Source organism: Mobula hypostoma, chromosome 16 (genome assembly GCF_963921235.1).
Source record: "Mobula hypostoma chromosome 16, sMobHyp1.1, whole genome shotgun sequence".
NCBI classification, from domain to species: domain Eukaryota; kingdom Metazoa; phylum Chordata; class Chondrichthyes; order Myliobatiformes; family Myliobatidae; genus Mobula; species Mobula hypostoma.
Window position 1 is genome coordinate 48,200,743 of NC_086112.1, and position 19,575 is coordinate 48,220,317.

The following is a 19,575-nucleotide window of genomic DNA, read 5'->3' on the forward strand; positions in this document are numbered from 1 at the left end:
GAATCACACCAAGAGCACAGCATATAACACTGAAGGAGGTGAAAAAGGACCCAATGGTAACAGCAATGGACCTGTAGAAATCTCTAAAACTTGCTGAAGTCCCTGTTCATGAGTCCACTACAAGAGAAACGCTGAACAAGAATGGTGTTCATGGAAGGTCACCACAGAGGAAACCACTCCTCACCAATGACAAAATTGCTGCATACCTCAAGTTTGGAAAAGACTATAAACGCTTCTGGGACGATGTTCCATGGACAGACGAAACAAAAATTGAAATGGCAGAAATGCACACCACTATGTTTGGAGGAAAAAGGGCACAGCACACCAACACTAAAACCTCATCCCAACTATGAAGTATGGTGGAAGGAGCATCATGATTTGGGGGCTGCTATGCTGAATCAGGACCTGGACAGCTTGTAATCGTTGAGGGAACAATGAATTCAAAGTTGTATCAAGACATTTTACAGCAGAACGTCAGGGTAGCGGTCTGTCACCTGAAGCTTAATAGAAGTTGGATGATGCAACAAGACAATGATCCAAAAGACGAGGGTAAATCAACAACAGAATGGCTTAAAAAGAAGAAAATTTGTGTTTTGGATTGACCAAGTCGGAATCCAGACCTTAACCCAATTGAGATGCTGTGGCATGCCCTGAAGAGGGCTTCTCATGCAAGGTATCCCAGAAATATTGATGAACTGAAACAGTTTTGTATGGAGGAGAGATCTAAAATTCCTCCATGCAGTTGTGCAAGTCTGATCAGCAGCTACAGGAAATATTTGGTGGAGATTATAGCTGCTAAAGGATGTTCTACCAGTTATTAAATATAAGGGTTCACATACTTTTTCCCAGCCTAGACTGTGAATGTTTAAACAATGTGTTCAATAAAGACATGAAATGGACAATTTTTTGTGTTATTAGTTTATACAGATTGTGGTAGTTTATTATTTTGACTTTGATGAAGATTAGACTACATTTTATGAATAATTAACAGAAAACCAGGTAATTGCAAAGAGTTCACAAACCTTTTCTTTCAACTGTATATCTTGTTTAGTCTTCAACTTGTTCATTGTCCACTGTATTCCCAACTTTGGTGTCATTTGCAAACTTCTTAACCATGCCAACAACATACTCATCCAAAACCCTAATATAGATAACAGCATTGTTCCCAGCACTGATTGCTGCAGTGCACCACTGGTCACAGACTCCAATCTGAAAAACAACCCTCTGCTAGCACCCAGTGGTTCAATTTTGTATCCAGTTGGCTGGATCAGCCTGAATTCCACATTAAGCAACCTTCCAGACCAGTGTAATAAGCAGGATTTTATCAGAGGCCTTGCTAAAGTACATGTAGATAAGGGTCAAACCTCATGACCACCTCTTCAAAAAACTAATCAAAATTCATGAGACACAATTTCCCCCAAACAGAAAAACACGCTGACTATTCCTAATCAGTCATTCCCTTTCTACATGCAGGTTAAGTCTCTCAGAATGACAAGCAGTAACTTTCCCGCTACTGGTATTAGGCTCACTCGCCTGTAATTCCCTGGCCTATCCTTGCAGGCCCCTTAAGCAAAGGCATAGCATTAACCACCCTAAAGTCTTTCAAGCACCTCACCCATGTCTAACAAAGATACAAATATCTCTGTCAGGATTGCGGTAATTTTTGCCCGACCTTCACAATACATTTGGTCAGGCCCTAGAGATTTATTCCTTATGCACTTCAAATCTGCAATCACCAACTCTTTTCTAGTGTGGATATATTTCAAGACATCACTATTCTCTTTTCTGAATTCCCTCACTTCCATGACCTTCTCCACGGCAACTTCAGACGAGCAATATCCAATTAAGATCTTGACCACCTCCTGTGGCTCCACACATAGCTCATCTGCTTTGCTTTGATCGTCTGAGAACACAAATAATTAAATGTGCCCTGACTGCCATTACAGAGACATGCCTGCAGGATGCCGTAGCCAGAGACCTAAATATTGAAGTGAACATGACACTTAAGAAGAACACAAAGCTGAGGAGGAGCAGGAGGGAGTGGCTTTGTAAATTAATTATGTCCTTGACACAATAGACAGGTTTGACCTCAGTTCAGAAAACCAGGATGAAAACAATGATATAAGAGGAATCAAGAAATAATAAATAACGGCCACTTGGGGAAATGGTGCAAGGCCGGCCCCAACAGTTATCACGTGATAGAATGGAGAATAAATGGGAGCTTTCAGAAAAGTATAATTATATTTTTTTTAAATCTACGTTGTGGAAAATTAATGGGTAAAAGGTAGAAAGGCAGTCAATTGAGAAACTGGGTGTTTACAGAATGGTCTTAGTGGTGCACGTTCTTCTGAGAGCAGGCTACTGTCTGTCAGTTGACTAAAACCTTTACCAAACCCATCAGTTGTTTGGCTGTCTCTACTCTTCTGTCTTTCATGACCTGTTTGGAATACTAGCCGTTCTCTACTTCAACCTAAATATGGAATTCAATCACACTATGTTTGTTGCTGCCCAGGGAGTTCCTCATCTGTGAGGTTGCACTAAACCCTGGTTTACACAATAACGGGCTGGTGTAGTTTGTTGCTGCACTCTAAAAACCAAATTAAATAAGATCCAAAGTGATAGTGCTTTATTTATACAACTATCCAAACAGTTAGGCATAAATCCAGAACCAGAATAATAGACCAGAACATTTCTGAAGATACACTGATCCTATCGGGACACTTTGTACATTTCTGGATCTGTTAAATAATTGTTTTGTTTATTTTTATTTCATATGTGAATACTTCAGAAAACAGCCTGCAAACTCTTGTGGCAGCATTGGATCTTGTGGAGTTAATGGACTCTATTTGGCAACTTTGTGAACTGCAGTACGAGGGTCTGCTCCAAAATAAAAATTCCTTGCTGTGACCTGTAATTTAAATCTCTCAAGATATCTACTAAATATTGTGGCAAAATTCTTAGAAGATTTCAATATTCTTGCTAGCTGGAGTAAGGCTAGACAAACTCATGTAGGAATAAAATATATTCAGTAGTACATCCAATAGTGTTGTTCTGATCCTTATGAAAGTATGCAACCTTAGGCCCTTAATGTTGGTAAGACTTGCAAGTGATTGTTCTGGCACTGGAGAAATATTTCTTCATCTTTCATTTTTATGTATGTATGCATGTATGTGTGCATTTAGAAATGCAGCACGGAATTGGCCCTTCTCGCCCAGCAAGCCCTGCCGCTCGAGCAGCTCTGAAAACCCTGACCTAACCCTAATCTCATCATGGGTATGTCTTTGGACTGTGGGAGGAAACTGGAGTGGCTGGGGAAAACCCGCATATTCCACAGGGAGGACATACCGACTCCTTACGGATGTTCCAGAATTGAACTGCGGCCTCTGACACCCTGAGCTCAAATAGCATCAATGCTAATCACTACTCTACTGTGGCGCCTACATCTTCCAGAATTCTCCAATACACACTAAATTAACACAAAATTAGCAAGAATATTAAAATTTACTTGGAGGTAACATCTTTACACTGTTATCAAATATTAGGCAGGTGATAATCTAAATTTTGTACAGGTCAAATATTCATTGCACGAATTTTAATACAGAGACCATGATACCAATTAATGCACAAATAAATACCAAAGACCACTAAAACTTGATCTTTATGGTAAAGAAAATAGCATAAAAGGAAGAAAATAATATGAAGGCTGAACTGAGACATTTTAGAATTAATAGTTCTAAGCAATATTCTTGAAAACTTTTCTTAATTTATCTTTTAAATTTCCCAAATTCCAGTATATTCCTTAATTTAATCCATGGAGTTTAGTATTATTTGAGTGAATATCTTCTGACAAGACATCCAAAAATGCAGTGCTCGGAATTGCTCACTGTACTGCAGGTGTGGTCTAAGCAGGGCTTTTTCTAGTTTTTCCACTACCTAGAAAGTGTTCTCAGAAAATACACATGCCCTTACACTTCCTCCCTTACCACCATTCAGGGCCCCAAACAGTCCCTCCAGGTGAGGCATCACTTGACCTGTGAGTCGACTGGGGTGATATACTGTGTCTGGTGCTCCCGATGTGGCCTTTTATATATTGGTGAGACCCGACGCAGACTGGGAGACCGCTTTGCTGAACATCTACGCTCTGTCCGCCAGAGAAAGCAGGATCTCCCAGTGGCCACACATTTTAATTCCACATCCCATTCCCATTCTGACATGTCTATCCACGGCCTCCTCTACTGTAAAGATGAAGCCACACTCAGGTTGGAGGAACAACACCTTATATTCCGTCTGGGTAGCCTCCAACCTGATGGCATGAACATTGACTTCTCTAACTTCCGCTAGGCCCCACCTCCCCCTCGTACCCCATCTGTTACTCATTTTTATGCACACATTCTTTCTCTCACTCTCCTTTTTCTCCCTCTGTCCCTCTGAATATACCACTTGCCCATCCTCTGGGTCAACCCCCCCCCCGTCTTTCTTCCCGGACCTCCTGTCCCATGATCCTCTCGTATCCCCTTTTGCCTATCACCTGTCCAGCTCTTGGCTCTATCCCTCCCCCTCCTGTCTTCTCCTATCATTTTGCATCTCCCCCTCCCCCTCCAGCTTTCAAATCCCTTACTCACTCTTCCTTCAGTTAGTCCTGACGAAGGGTCTCGGCCTGAAACATCGACTGCGCCTCTTCCTATAGATGCTGCTTGGCCTGCTGCGTTCACCAGCAACTTTGATGTGTGTTGCTTGAATTTCCAGCATCTGCAGAATTCCTGTTGTTTACAGTTTTTATTGATACATCTACATTTAATCAATTACATTTGTAATATTGTGTTGTCATCTCTACTGCTTACACTGTCACAATTTTAGCCTTCTATCCTGTCATTGTGTAGGAGTTTTGTTGCTAATTTTTTAGTGACTTAACTCTGTGACTATACAATGATACCTTAATCATAAATGGCTACCATTTAATTCCTTATTCAAATAACTGCATGGAAACTAAGCTGGCTTCCTGGATATGAAGAATTCATTGGAAGTCATGCAAATTTTCCAATCTAGTCTGACCCCTTCACAGAATTAGGAACATGCTTATCTTGTCTCGTTCTTCGAACAGCAATAAATCAACACAAAAGCACAATAGTTTTGAAACATATTTAATGATAGTAGACTCTGATCCTACATACGTTTAAAACAAAAACATTGGTCACTGCTATTCAGTGAAGATCACTTGCCTTTTCGGCCTTTTGGAAATGTTCATCAGGAATAAAGCTCAGGTCCTGACACAGGATAATGAAGTTCACCACACACATTATTTGGACATTTGGCAGCACCTCACTTCAAAACCACAGCAATTTCTACCAACAGCAGAGAATCATTATTCACTTCAATCTCCATTTTCTTAGATACTGCTGTAGATAAGCAGTTGTCGTATTTCAGTGATCCATTTGTACCAAGTCACCATCTCCAAAACAGCTACATAAGCTTGTCCAGTTAAAGTTCTTTGTAGTGTATTTACCTTTGAAGCGGTGTTCTCATAAAAAAAAACTTCCAGTTCTTTACTGGCTATTTAGCTGTAGGTTGCTTTTCAGGTGAACAATCAATGTATATGCTTTGTTAAGTAAGTGCAGATGTATTTTCTGTGGATATAATAAATACCCTTGCAGGATCAGTACAAGTCGAATGTAGGCATACATTTCTAAAGATCCCTGACAGAAGAAAATACCTATACATATCTGATTCACGAAACACAACCAGATACATATTAACCACCAAGGAAGTCATCAAAAACTTAATATCTCTAACTGGTTTGCCATCCTGGCACTACATGAAACACTCCATTCCAGAAAGTAACCAATGACATCCTCTGTGACTGTGATGTATGATCCATTCCTCCTGAGGGAAGTCTGCATCCTTCAACATAATCAACTACACCACCCTCCTCTAACATCCTGTTATGCAGAACAGGCCTCAACTTATTCCCAACCATTTGGTGACAACCCAAGAATCGCCTGTAATAATTCTTTCCTCTGTGCTGCAGGACTCTTGAGAATCTGTTGTTCGTCCTTACTGTTCCTCTACCACATGCTGCCCAATGTAATATCATCTCAAAATCATGATTATAATCTCAATTTCACCACTGTCATTCTACACTTGTACGCTGCTTGCCTCATGAATAAGAAGTAACACATTTTGCACCTGCCTCATCACAAATGATATTGAAATCTATCCCAATGGGTTCCTAACCAATCTGCCATTTCCACCCTCCACAAACTTGAGTTCATCCTAAACTCCGTTCCCACTTTCAAACCAAGTCCCTTTAATACTGCTCCATGATAGTTGGAAGATTAACATTGTCTCTTGATAGACAATGTTTTAATTTTAAAGTTCTAGTCCATTCCCCCCCCCCCCATAGCTTCCATCTTTTTCTTCCCTCAACACCTATTTATTTTCTAATTCTAAGAGAACTGGAGGAGGAGAATTGGTCTCTTGCACCTGTCCCATCTTAGTCACAGCATGACTAGTGTTAATATCTCCAGCTGCCTGGGTGTATATTACTGCAAGTCTAGTCCTCCTTTTGTCCTTCCAAGGCCTTTGGATATCGTTCTATCTCCCTAGGCACTGTATCATCATTCATTTCTTTGAACTGGAGGAGATGAGATTTTAACGACAACATTTTAAGGTCACTATCTCTGATGCTGTTCCATTCCAGACATATTTAAACTAACTAAATCTAAACTTCCTGATAGGACAAATTTCTAGACCATTAGTGCAAACCTCCAAGGTTCCAACTCAGGAATGTTATCTTCCTGCTCCTGCATTTTCCATATAATTAACACCAATCAGACAAGACACATTACACCACTCATGTACACTATTTGATTTATACTCAAAGTACAATGAATTTTTGCATTTTGAAATTTATTGCAGAATTTGGTTAAAAAATCTATTTCAAAATGACCACTATACAAACATTACCATATTTCACCAAGTGAAAGACAAAGAGCACTAGGTATATCATTCCACATACTTAATAAAACTCTTTACATTACTGTACAGAAAATCCAACAAATGCAGGAAATGGCTCACGATTTTCAATATATCATAAATGTTAAATTTGCATTTGCTGTTATTATGTTTAACCCTCTTGTTTAGAAAGAAGAATGAAAGCAATCTGCAGCACTGAACAGGTTAATTTGGCTTCTCCTTACCCCTCATCTAATGTACAAACATACATTCCTGTTACTCACCAATCGCTTGACAGAAGAGATGAACAGATCCAGGGCTACAAACAGTGTTTGTCTGATCGCTGAGCAGCGGTGGCAATAGCTGGATAACTGCACTGGACCGCTCATGAGAAGACCCTTCAGATAGGGTAAGAGCAAGGGTAGGTGGTGGATCATGCCCAGCAGGTGGAGGTGGGACCAAGAGGAGTGAAAGGTAAAACAGGAGAAGCTGTGAGACAGAAAAGGTACGAAGCAAACAGAGTTCCAAAGATACAAATGCTACAAAGAAGATCAGTCGTGCAGTACAGGATAATAGATCACTGGATTGTGTCAGACAGAAGTAGTGGCACTTAAGGGCTTCATTAATTTTGGATTGCACAGCAGATCAACAACTGGAACACCCAAGTGCACATGCACACGCAGACACACACGCATACACAGCTCAGTCAAATGTTATTTTTGTAAATGGTGACAGTATCTTTGTAGCCCTCAATTCATGTTTACAATTACAAAAATAAAATTTTATACACAATTTTTTACACCACTACATGTAGTACATGAAACAACTTCCCTACACTAACTCAAAAATAAAAATGCAAAAATTTGCTGAATAAAATTTCAAAAGGAATATCTTTTTGTATATATACATGCACAGCAGCAGTAAAGATCCCAGAAAATGAAATGCTTACTATTTATATACATATATATAAACTTAAAATACAAGTGTCTTGTGCTGCCATCCAACAGGAGATTAGAAAGCTGGTTAGTTGCACCCATTGCTCTAATTTTCTATAGCAGTTCAGTGGGTTACTAAAACAATCCAATATCTGTAGCAGCAAAACATAATTGCCGTGCATTTCTGTTGGTCCTCTAGATCCATCACATCAGGTCTTTCAAAGTCCAGAGCCAAGAACCAACGACTTTGCGAAAGATGCAGCTGGCTGGTAATTTTCATGTTTTTGTCCAAGTATATTATTTGATTCATACTATACCAGTTAAGAAGTGCCACTTCTGTAGCAATGCATCCATATTGGTCACAATATTCAGTTAAATAATAATACTAATCTTCCACAGGTAAGGATAGTCTTTTCAACTAGGCCCTGTGCTACAGCTATGGCTCAGTAAAAACACTTTAACAATGCATTTTTCCCCCCCCTTCTGAAATGCATTTCTTCTTTAAGTCAAAGGCCTGGAGACCCCATGCTTCACTGTACCACATATACATCATTTAAAGTTGGACACAAACACACACACACACAAAGTCTTTCCTCTATTTTCAGGAGGCAAGTTAAAGAAAGCCCACAAATCTACGATTCACTGTCTGATCCCTGAGGAGTACAATGTTAGCAGAAACAAAGGCATCAACCTACATTAGATACAGCAATAAGCTATAAATATTGCTACAGAATATTATTCAAATTTCAGTGCAATACAAAATATTACATATACAGTGTATGCAAAAGAGATTCATGCTCCAATTTGGACAGTACTTTGAGATTTACCAATCTGATAAATGAATAATTTCCAATTTGGAATGTACTACAAATTACCTAGATAATGAAAACATTAATTCTAATCAGACTGCTGAATATAATGCAGGTTGAATACAAGAGAATGATTTTCACTTATAACATTATTTTCAAAGGTTTCTTCTAATCTAAAACAAATTTTTAATACAGCATTTCATGATCTATATTGTTTCTTAAAAACTTCCTATTCTCCCATTTTAAGCTGTACACATACGACCAACTGCTAGCAAAGACTCTGTGCTTCCTCATCAATGTATTTAATATCTGCATCTTTCTCTGGATCAACAGATTTGATGGAGCAATTTTCCTGAATTTGCTTTAGCTCTTGGGGCTTCTCTGTATTAGAAATTTTCCCGTTCCCACAGTCTGATTCAGTTTCATAACCCCTGTCGCCAGTAGCAATCTGTTCACTACCTTGATTATCTCCATTGATTTTCACTGCCGGTTGTTTTACAAGCTCCTCAGAAACATTATCATAATCAAATTTTGGCTTCTTCCCATTACCAACTTTATACAAGCAAAGTTTCAGGCAAGGCCCTGGCAAATATCTCATGTAACAATTGTAAGTAACTAGCATTAGGAACAGAAGCACAATTACCACAAAGAAAAACAAGAGAATACTATTAGTTCCTTCAGACTCAGCAACCCTTCTGACAATATTAGTTTCGATTTTAATATCATTATTAGTTATAGGCATAAGCATGGGGGTTGAGGATGTGCCAGCTGAACTCTGGAACACAGTTGAAGTGGAAACCTCAGTTTGACTCCGGATTGTGACTGTGTGAGGAGATCTCCTTTCTTTATCTGTGCTCGTCAAAGGTGTTGCTAATTTACCTTCCGTCTGAGTAAGAGGTGTAGTTGGAGCTGCAGTTATCACGTTGGATGGACCCCCAATGATCAGAGAATACCTTTTCACTAGCTGCTCATAGTCATCTCCCATTACAGCTTCCATGGTCCAGCAATCATAGACACCGGAATCAGCTTCAGAAAGATGAAGAATCAGCAGATTGTTTTGATCAACTCGATATTTTGAACTCTTATTGATAGGTCTGTTATTTAACTTCCACGTAACTTTAGCCAGTCTGGATGCAGGTAGGCACGTCAATTCAGTCAACCCTCCTTTTTCCACTACACGCTCTTCAGACGACACAGGTTCCACTATGAAATAAAAGATAAAACATAGTATTTTCCCTTATCCTTTGATAACACTGCCAGATAAAAGACACAAGACTCACACACAATTAACCATGCAGGGTACATTTTATCTAATTCTGTTTCCTTAGGAACTCAAATGAAGAATGCTGATTTATTTTTAAATGATAACATTGTCTGTATTACTATTATGTTGTACTAGTAAACTCATTTATTTCTGGGAATATGCTACTTCAACGGCTTGATTTGGTAAGATGAGGAAGCACATTAAGTGTTTTAAACTTTTATACATTTAACTAGTCCCACTTGGTGGTGCAATAATATCAGCACCCGACTCCGGAGCGAAGGTTCCCGAGTTCGAATCCAAGTTGTGTTGAGCGTTGAGCTAGCAACTTGGCCTCGTAAAAACAAGAATAGCTTGCTACGGAAACACCGTCATGATGGTGCCCCAATAACTCCACTGCTGAGTTAAGGGCTATTCTTCTTCTCCACATTTAACTGGCTTTAGAAATTTGGGGGCTAGAAACATTTATAAAAAGCATTTGATTTGACAAATACTCACCTACATATTAACCAAGTGTGCCTTTTCCCCCCCAAAGGGTTTAATGACTCATTACCATGCACAAAAGACCCAGAATGTTTATTAATCCAGTAAAATGTCACAAGATTTCCAAAAGGAAAAAATTTTAAAAAATAAAAATTGCCTGCTTTTGGGTTCTGCTTACCTGAGAGCTCATTGTACTGGATGAGATTATATTTGTTGACTTGCGTTCCCCTTTAGCTTGTCAAAAATGTACCAACCTAATGTAGTTGTAATTAGTCCCTTGTTAAGAAACCTCTCAATTTAAAATTCCAAAAATTAAAACTGAAAAAAAAAATTGGCTGGGTTGAGTTGTTCTCCAAATTTGGCAATTTACTTGCAAACACTTCATCACCATATGAGGAGATATCATCAGTTTGCTGATAATTGTGGCGCGTCCTCTGAATGCTTGGTTATTATATACATATCAATCAGCTGACTGGTTGTCATTTGAAGGCCTGGCATTCGGAGGACACACCACAATGATCAGCACACTGATTGGAGAACACCTCAACCCAACCATCAACCACTCGAGCTACACATTTTCCAAATTATTTCCAGATAAAAAATTACAAAAACAAATTACTCAAAAATAGTCAGCATGGATTTGTTAAGGGAAGGCCACTTCTGATCAAATTGACGGAATTAGGTGAGAAGAAAGAATGGTAGAGCGAGTGGGATCAATGTGGGCCGTGTCTTACATGCGTCTACATAAATTCCCTCAAAACTCTTGACAAGGCTGGTGAAGACTGCCAGCCTACAATCTTCATGTCTGCTGTATATGTTAATAACTTACATAAATATATGTAAGTAACTACATGTTATAATTATGTGGTGTTGTCAGTTGTAGTCTTGGTTTGTCCTGTGTGTTTCTTGTGATATCATTATGGAGAAATGTTGTATCATTTTTTAATGCATGCATTTCTAAATGACAATAAATGGAAACTGAGTGTCCTCATAATCTAAATATAGAGGTCACGATGAATTATCTTGCAAATAACACAAAAATTGGCAGTGTGATTGAGAAGGAAAACTTTAGTCTGGCCAGCTGGTCAGAAAAGTTGTAAGTGTAACTTAAGCCAAATAAACTACAAAGGAAGGGAATACATAATTAGTGGGAAGATGTGGATTAGTGTGGGAAAACAAGGAACATGATTTTATGCTCAGATAGTTGACATCACCATGCTGCAGCTAGCCAAGCTGCTATCTCTCAGTGTCAGACACTCTAGTTTAACAGCTGCTATCTGCGTAGAGTTTGCACACTCTCACTGTGACCATGATGGTTTCCCTAGCTACTGCAGTTCCCTCCTACATCTCAAAGACTTGCAGATCAGTAGGTTGATCAGTCATTGTAAAGTTCCCTTCGTGTGTAGGTGAATGGTAGAATCTGGGAGATGTGGGGAGATAAGACGGGATTGGTGAGAAATATAGGGCTGATGGTCAGTGCAGACTTGGTGGGTTGAAGGGACTGGCTCTTATTTCTTTATGAATTGAGTTTTTTTTTTAAAAAAAGGATACCTGGTATGCCAGGTGATTAAAAAGATCTTTGTAATGTTTCTATTTGTTTAATGAAGACAGAATATACAAACAGGAAAGTTAAAGAATCACAGCCATGTTTCCTGGGCCACAACTGATTGAACATAGAATAGTACAGTACAGGCCCTTCGGCCCACAATGTTGTGCTGACCCTTAAACCCTGCCTCCCATATAACCCCCCACTTTAAATTCCTCCATATACCTGTCTAGTAGTCAGATTGTGTAGAGTTCTGGTCACATTACAGAAAAGATAATGACAACATAGAAAGGGATGCAGGTAAGATTTTTGGTGATGCTGCTGGAAAAGGAACTTTGTAATTAAGGGAACAAAATTGGACAGGCTGACTTTGTTTTATTTCAAAAAGAGAAGCTGTGGGCAATGAACTTTGAGAACTTGCAAGAAATTTCAAAGATCACATTAATCTGAGCGGTCAAAAATGAGAGGACTCAGATTTAAACTACAAACCCCATTTCCAGAAAAGTTGGGATATTTTCCAAAATGCAATAAAAACAAAAATCTGTGATATGTTAATTCACGTGAACCTTTATTTAACTGACAAAAGTACAAAGAAAAGATTTTCAATAGTTTTACTGACCAACTTAATTGTATTTTGTAAACATACACAAATTTAGAATTTGATGGCTGCAACACACTCACCAAAATTTGGGACAGAGGCATGTTTACATTGTGTTACATCACCTTTCCTTTTAATAACACTTTTTAATCGTTTTGGAACTAAGGATACTAATTGTAGTAGATTTGCAATTGGAAATTTTGTCCATTCTTGCTTGACATAAGACTTCAGCTGCTCAACAGTCCGTGGTCTCCGTTGTCTGATTCTCCTCTTCATGATACGCCATACATTTTCAATAGGAGATAGATCTGGACTGGTAGCAGGCCAGTCAAGCACACGCACTCTGTATCTACAAAGCCACGCTGTTGTAGCCCGTGCAGAATGTGGTCTGGCACTGTCCTGCTGAAATAAGCATGGACATCCCGGGAAGAGACGCCACCCTGATCGCAACATATGTCTCTCCAAAATCCTAATATACGCCTCAGAGTCAATGGTACCTTCACATACATGCAACTCACTCATGCCGTGGGCACTGATGCACCCCCATACCATCACAGATGCTGGCTTTTGCACCTTTCGCTGATAACAATCTGGATGGTCGTTTTCATCTTTGGCACGGAGAACTCAACGCCCGTTTTTTCCGAAAACTAGCTGAAATGTGGACTCATCTGACCACAGCACACGGTTCCACAGTCTTTCGGTCCATCTGAGATGAGCTCGGGCCCAGAGAACGTGCTGGTGTTTCTGCATAGAGTTGATGTATGGCTTCTTCCTTGCGTAATACAGTTTCAAGTTGCATTTCTGGATGAGTGACAATGGTTTTCCAAAGTACACCCGAGCCCAGGTGGCTATAATGTCACAGTAGCATGACGATTTCTTAGGCAGTGCCGCCTGAGGGCTCGAAGATCATGCGCATTCAATAGTAGTTTCCGACCTTGCCCTTTATGCACTGAGATGTCTCTGAATTCTCTGAATCTTTTCACAATATTATGTACTGTAGATGTTGAAAGACCTAAATTCTCTGCAATCTTGCGTTGAGAAATGTTCCTTTTGAACTACTAACAATTCTCTCACAAATTTTGGCACAAAAGGGTGAGCCACGACCCATCCTTGCTTGCAAAGACTGAGCCTTTGATGGACGCTACTTTTATACCCAGTCATGATACCTCACCTGCTACCAATTAGCCTGCTTAATGTGGAGTCTTCCAGACCGGTGTTACTTGAATATTCTGTGCACTTTTCAATCTTATTTTAACTCTGTCCCAACTTTTGTTGAGTGTGTTGTAGCCATCAAATTCTAAATTTGTGTATATTTACAAAATATAATTAAGTTGGTCAGTAAAACTATTGAAAATCTTTTCTTTGTACTTCTGTCAGTTAAATAAAGGTTCACGTGAATTAACATATCACAGACTTTTGTTTTTTTTTGCATTTTGGAAAATATCCCAACTTTTCTGGAAATGGGGTTTGTATTTGGCTAAAAGGTCAGAGGGAGATAAGGAAGCCATTTTTCATTCAGAAAATGACAGGTGTGTGGAATTCACTGCCTTGAAGGGAAGAGTAGACAGAAATGCTCACCAAATTTAAAGATCCTGGACTTGAACTTTAAGAGCCATAGTTTTTAAGACTATGAATCAAGTGTTGGAAAGTGGGAATTTTTTTTCTGACATGGACTTGATAGGCTGAATGATCTCTTTTGTAAATTTTCTATGATTCCTCCATGACCTTTCTCACTCTCTGATCTTCTAGAGCCCAACAACCCTCTTGGAAATTTTCATTTCCCAAATTCAAGACTCTCCATTGCAGAGTCTAATCCCCCCACAGCAGGAATACCCAAAGCACCAAGCTCTGAGGTGTCTCTACAAAGCCCTCTGCCTCTCTAAGACATCCTCCATTCAAAGTTTTTGTCATCTCACCCAATTATCTCCTCTGTACCCCATTAAGTTTACTTTTACAGTACCCTAGGGAAACGCCTTGATGTGTTGTGCTACATATATTAAACGATGCTATATAAATATACACTTTAGGCAATAACTGTCTTCCAGAGTCAGCAGATCTGAAGCTCCCTTGCCATCCAGTATCCCCATGTATTTGAGAATTGCTCTACACAAACCAACAGGTAAGAGATTTAATAATGTTATACAGCTCTTTACACAGTTACTGCTCTCTTCACCACTCATACATCTTAGACTGAAAGCATCTCTGGATATAATCAGCACGTGAAGGTCAGTCAAGATTGGGTTAGAATCACAATTCAGGGATGAAAGTACTAGAACTAACTATACATATTTGCTGTTTGCCAAATCACCGACACATACTGCTCGAAGAATGTGCAGTTTTAGATGGATTAATTATCATAATCTAATACACAGATTGTATACTTGAACACTTTAAAATGCTTACAATCAAACAATTCTGCCTGTATATTTCATCTACTAGAAGCCACATACATATTTCAGTTCAAAATATGCCTTGGTTTAAATTCTTCTTCAAAGCAGTTTTTCCATTGGATCTGTTTTATGGTTCAGAGATAACCTGCCATTTTCTTTTAAAAGAAAAAGAGATTTTTGAATTAAAACTGCATGCAGTTTTAAATTTCCAATTCACTAGAAGTCAAATATTCTCATTTGCATAAACTCCATCTTAAGGTACACCAGATGTGACCAGGTGGACAACTTGCTCCAGTCTTCACTAATGATCAATCTGAAACCGACCAGGGAAATGAACAGGCTGCTCCAATATCAGTCAACTTCCAATTTTTACTTCCTGTGATCAAAGTATCTAGTCAGCTAGGGCAGGCTTTAGAATGCAGTGTGGGAGTTCTGAGTGGAAAAAAAACAGGCCACAAACTGAAGCTCGAGGGTGGTTTGGCTTTTCAGTTTCCCAAGTTCCTGTTCATTATTTAAATATGATTTTTCATTTCTAGTGCTTCTGCATAATTTATGTTTATGGCAGTGATTGCAGATGGGAAATACAAGGAGGTCTACTTTTTGAATGCATAAACACGTAGAATAACTAATTTCTTATTAATGACTTTTACAAGCTCAGCTAATTAAGATTAATCCATCATCTATCGGATCTGGATTTGTGGAGTATTAAACTGTTAATGAAAAGTGCATCTTCTTCCTGCAACAGATTGACATACAGATTACCTCCTGATATGCAGTGCTACTGAGAGATAAATGACATGCAGCTCACAATGAGAATCAGTTGTTCACTTACCATCTTTGGTTCTGCACAGAGTTGCATTTCCATTCAGAAACTGCAACAAATCACTGCGGAAGAAAAACACTAGTCAAACACTGTATGCAACAACAATATAAAACAATCACCATTTAAAAACATTTTCAGAAGAAGAGCAGTCTATCATCCAGTTAAAACTGCTACATGCTAAAACTGTCAGACATTCACCTAAACTTCACAATTATACCAAACAAATAAACATGACTATTTTCACAACACCTCTGAACTTTAACTAGGTAGGATTAAGTTTATTCACTAAGAAAGAAATTATAGGTTATTAATAAGCTGTGAGGCTAACGGACAGCCAAGTATTAAACTCCAGGTAATCACTCTTAAAAATAGTGGTTCAAGATGAAAACGTTAAATAGAAGATTTTTGATAACTGACTGGCTCATTATTAAATAATGGCATAGGTTTTCTTTCCAAATCCATCTGTGAGGGCAGTAAAGATCTTAATTTGCCCTCAAAGCTCCTGGTGTGGGCTTGAATCAACATTTTCTTCTGATCGAAGAGGTGAAGAAATTACTGTCTTCGCTTTGGCTAAATCAATGTTCACATGAAAATAATGCATAATATCTAAGTGTCCACTTAAATGCACATTGGAAATTTTAGGGGACGTTTCCACTGTACTAGCTTGCTGTCACCTTTGGAGCTGGCAGCTAGACTTGAAATTTTGCCTTGGCCTGAGAAATTTTAATTTTTCCTGAAAACTTTGGATGCTAGACGAAACTCCATACTATTTGATATCAGGGAAATGTCACTGACTTTCTGCCTACTAGAATGTATGGTTTTCACTCTGCTATATAGAATCCAGAGTGAAAAATGATATGGTGGATGATTATAAACTGGAGTCAAAAATTTAAGGCGGCAAGCTAAAACATTATGTACATTTTGAAATTTGTTTTTGTTGACGATTGCTCAAGGGTCAAAGCAAGTTTCTATGAAGCAGTTCAACATGAAATGTGCTTGCAGCCTTTGAAGTTAAAGAATGAACCCCACATGGATAATGGCTAATAGCCAGCTGGCGTAAATATTACAGGAAACCAAACTTCATTTAGCATCAACAATAATAATAGCTTCTGCAAAGAGTGCAATTCATCTTGAGAGAAGAATCTTAAATAATTATTCAAGAATATTTTTGATAAATGAAGTAATTACATTTTGAATAAATACTAGAAAGCCATAATGCAAAAATCAAACTACAATAACTTATTGATCTTTCTGTATTTGGCTTCAAAGCAAGACTACTATAAAGATCATACCAACTAGTATACACTTGAAAAACATAAGTCACTTAAATCTTATTTTTCATTCAGTACACATACTTATGGTTGTTGCTCTTCATAATCGAGGTGCAGCGTTTACTCTGCGGATTCCATGCACAATAAGGATCCCTTGCCAAAATGCAATCTGTGCAGGTTTTGTATTTTTCACAGGAAGCAACAGGAACTTGGACAACTCCCGAATGAGACCCTGCATAGATATACCTTCTGTCCTAAAAGTGGGAAGTTTAAGAATCAATTCATGTGAATAAACAAATTAAAAGATGTAATTTTTTTTGCTGCAGTGATACAGAATCCATCAAATTCACATTAACCACTATTAGAAATGGACGAAGGTGCTATGGAATATTAACCTTGCTAAAAATCAAAAATACCTCACTGAAATTCAGTGTTCTGTGCTGGAGAGATACATTTTAATCTGCCATTAGTTTGGAACCCTAAGTTTAAATTACAGTTATCCCTGAAATGAACTGAACTATCAGTAGACAGTGAGAACTGACAGATGGCACGTATTGCTACTACTTCCATCTAAACAAACATCTCTCCAACTCCTTTTGATTATCCTTCCATTTAGAGTCGTATTAAAATTAATTGTATTTTAATAGCCCAATGGAACTCTATTGAATGAAACAACATCCACCGATCAAATAATCCAGTTTGTTACTTCCCAAGTCTATATTAAAAAAACTACATAAATACATATATTGCATTTAATAACCTAACAAAATTAAAATTAATATTTCAAATTTCTTGTTTTATGCAAGAAAATTTTTTAAACACCTTTGTCGTAAGGCCAGCTCTAGGAGCATAATCAGACAAAATTTGACAGTTCTTAGGACAAGTACTTCAATGCACAATCAGAAAGATAGAAATAGGATGCATCTTGAAAAGTGCAGAAAGATGAAGGTTAACAAATATTATTTAGTTGAAGTCAAAGGCATAAATAAATGGAAAAGCAAAGGAAATCAAGGACATTATAGGTCAGAGTAAGAAAGCCGAATTACTTCAAGTTGTCTTTTAAGACTTCAATATGTTTAAGCTAGCAAGCAATTAAACCACTGTCAATTACAGAAATAATCAGAACCCCAAATTTCCTTACAGGAAACTCCTGCATTATAGCTGTTTGGGTTATTGAAATTCGCCCTTATAGAATTCACAAATCACTACTCAAAAATTTAAGCTGTGGAATAAAATTCACTCACAGAAATTGTTTAAAACGTAAACAAATCAATGCAATTATTTTCTATTTCTTGATACATGCACAGATAATGTGGCTTTGTAATAGAAAATAGTGACAAGCTCATTTTCTAAGATCAGAACAACACCTCCCCACTCCCATTGCGATTGCATCTACTTTGGCCAGGTCTAAATGTGAAGTTACAACTTTTTTTATACAGTGCTAATCAGAATCAGATTTATTATTGATTTCTATGACATGAAATTTGTTGTCTTGAAGCAGCAGTAAGTGCAAACATATACATTTACTGTAAATTACAGGAATAAATAGTACAAAAATAAAGTTCCTTCTATTGCAACAGTCATCGTCTTAACTTACAAAAGAAAGAATTTAATTCATTTTTCCATGTCACACTTTGAGGAATATATTCATGCAAATTTTCAGGTTAATGAGGAAGTCTTCCTTCCTCTTCTTGGTTCTAGAGAAACTAAGGGCTTACTTAGAAAATTTAAATATTGAAATACTAACTGTTGGCAGCAACAATTCAATTTGCATTAGTAACCCATTTGCTTTGTTACAAGATTACTTTCATGCTTTTTTTTAAAAAAGAACTTTGTGGAATCAAAATGACAAAATGATAGTGACGGTTCCAGTGTCAGAATATTTTTTACTTTTACAATTATTTGGAGACAAACATTAAATATAGCTTACAATTACCTGCTTGGACAAAACTAATGTCTGTACAGGCTCAGAAACTGGAAAAATACGCACTTCTTCAATTATATGCATTTTATTATCAAAGTTAACTGCTTTATGCAACAATCCTTTATCTGAAACAAAAGAAAATATAAACATTGGAATATACAATTTAACCAAAGATCAAAATATCTTTTACAATTTGACCTTAAGAAAGAGACACAGGAATAAGCAGCTCAATCCTTCCAGCCTGCTCCATCATTCAAATGGCCCAAGTCTCCCCATCCATACTGTCCATAATCCTCTTCTGGCTTTAAAATTCTCTTTCTCAAACAATGGAACATTTTATACACTCGTGCAAATTTAATGGTGTTCAGTATAACAAATTAAGATGAACGAAAGGTAGACTTGGAAAGTAATACTCTCCTTTGCTGCTGGCATACAAAAAAAACTCTCTGCTAATCAATATAGACTTCAGCTAACCCCAATACAAGAGAGTGCGGATACAGGAACCTGCAGGGAAATACAAAATGCAAACTTCATCCAGCCCAAACGAAGGATCTCAACTGGAACTGTTGACTTTTTCCTTCTAC

General features: G+C 37.9%; 1 protein-coding gene across 8 annotated transcripts in view; it reads right to left on the minus strand.

The window, feature by feature from the left end:
• Positions 1-19,575, minus strand: part of sema4d (sema domain, immunoglobulin domain (Ig), transmembrane domain (TM) and short cytoplasmic domain, (semaphorin) 4D) — a 212,286-nt gene that overhangs the window by 18,443 nt on the left and 174,268 nt on the right. For 7 of the 8 annotated variants that reach the window (XM_063068914.1, XM_063068907.1, XM_063068909.1 and 4 more), the window contains 4 exons: positions 19,004-19,116; positions 17,152-17,321; positions 15,806-15,858; positions 5,123-9,898 (listed from right to left, as the gene is read on the minus strand). In XM_063068914.1, coding sequence (XP_062924984.1) covers positions 8,964-9,898; positions 15,806-15,858; positions 17,152-17,321; positions 19,004-19,116 — 1,271 coding nt within the window. In that variant the 3' untranslated portion in view covers positions 5,123-8,963. Of the gene's footprint in view, positions 1-5,122; positions 9,899-15,805; positions 15,859-17,151; positions 17,322-19,003; positions 19,117-19,575 lie in introns of those variants that run through there. The other variant, XM_063068913.1, reaches the window with a different exon arrangement.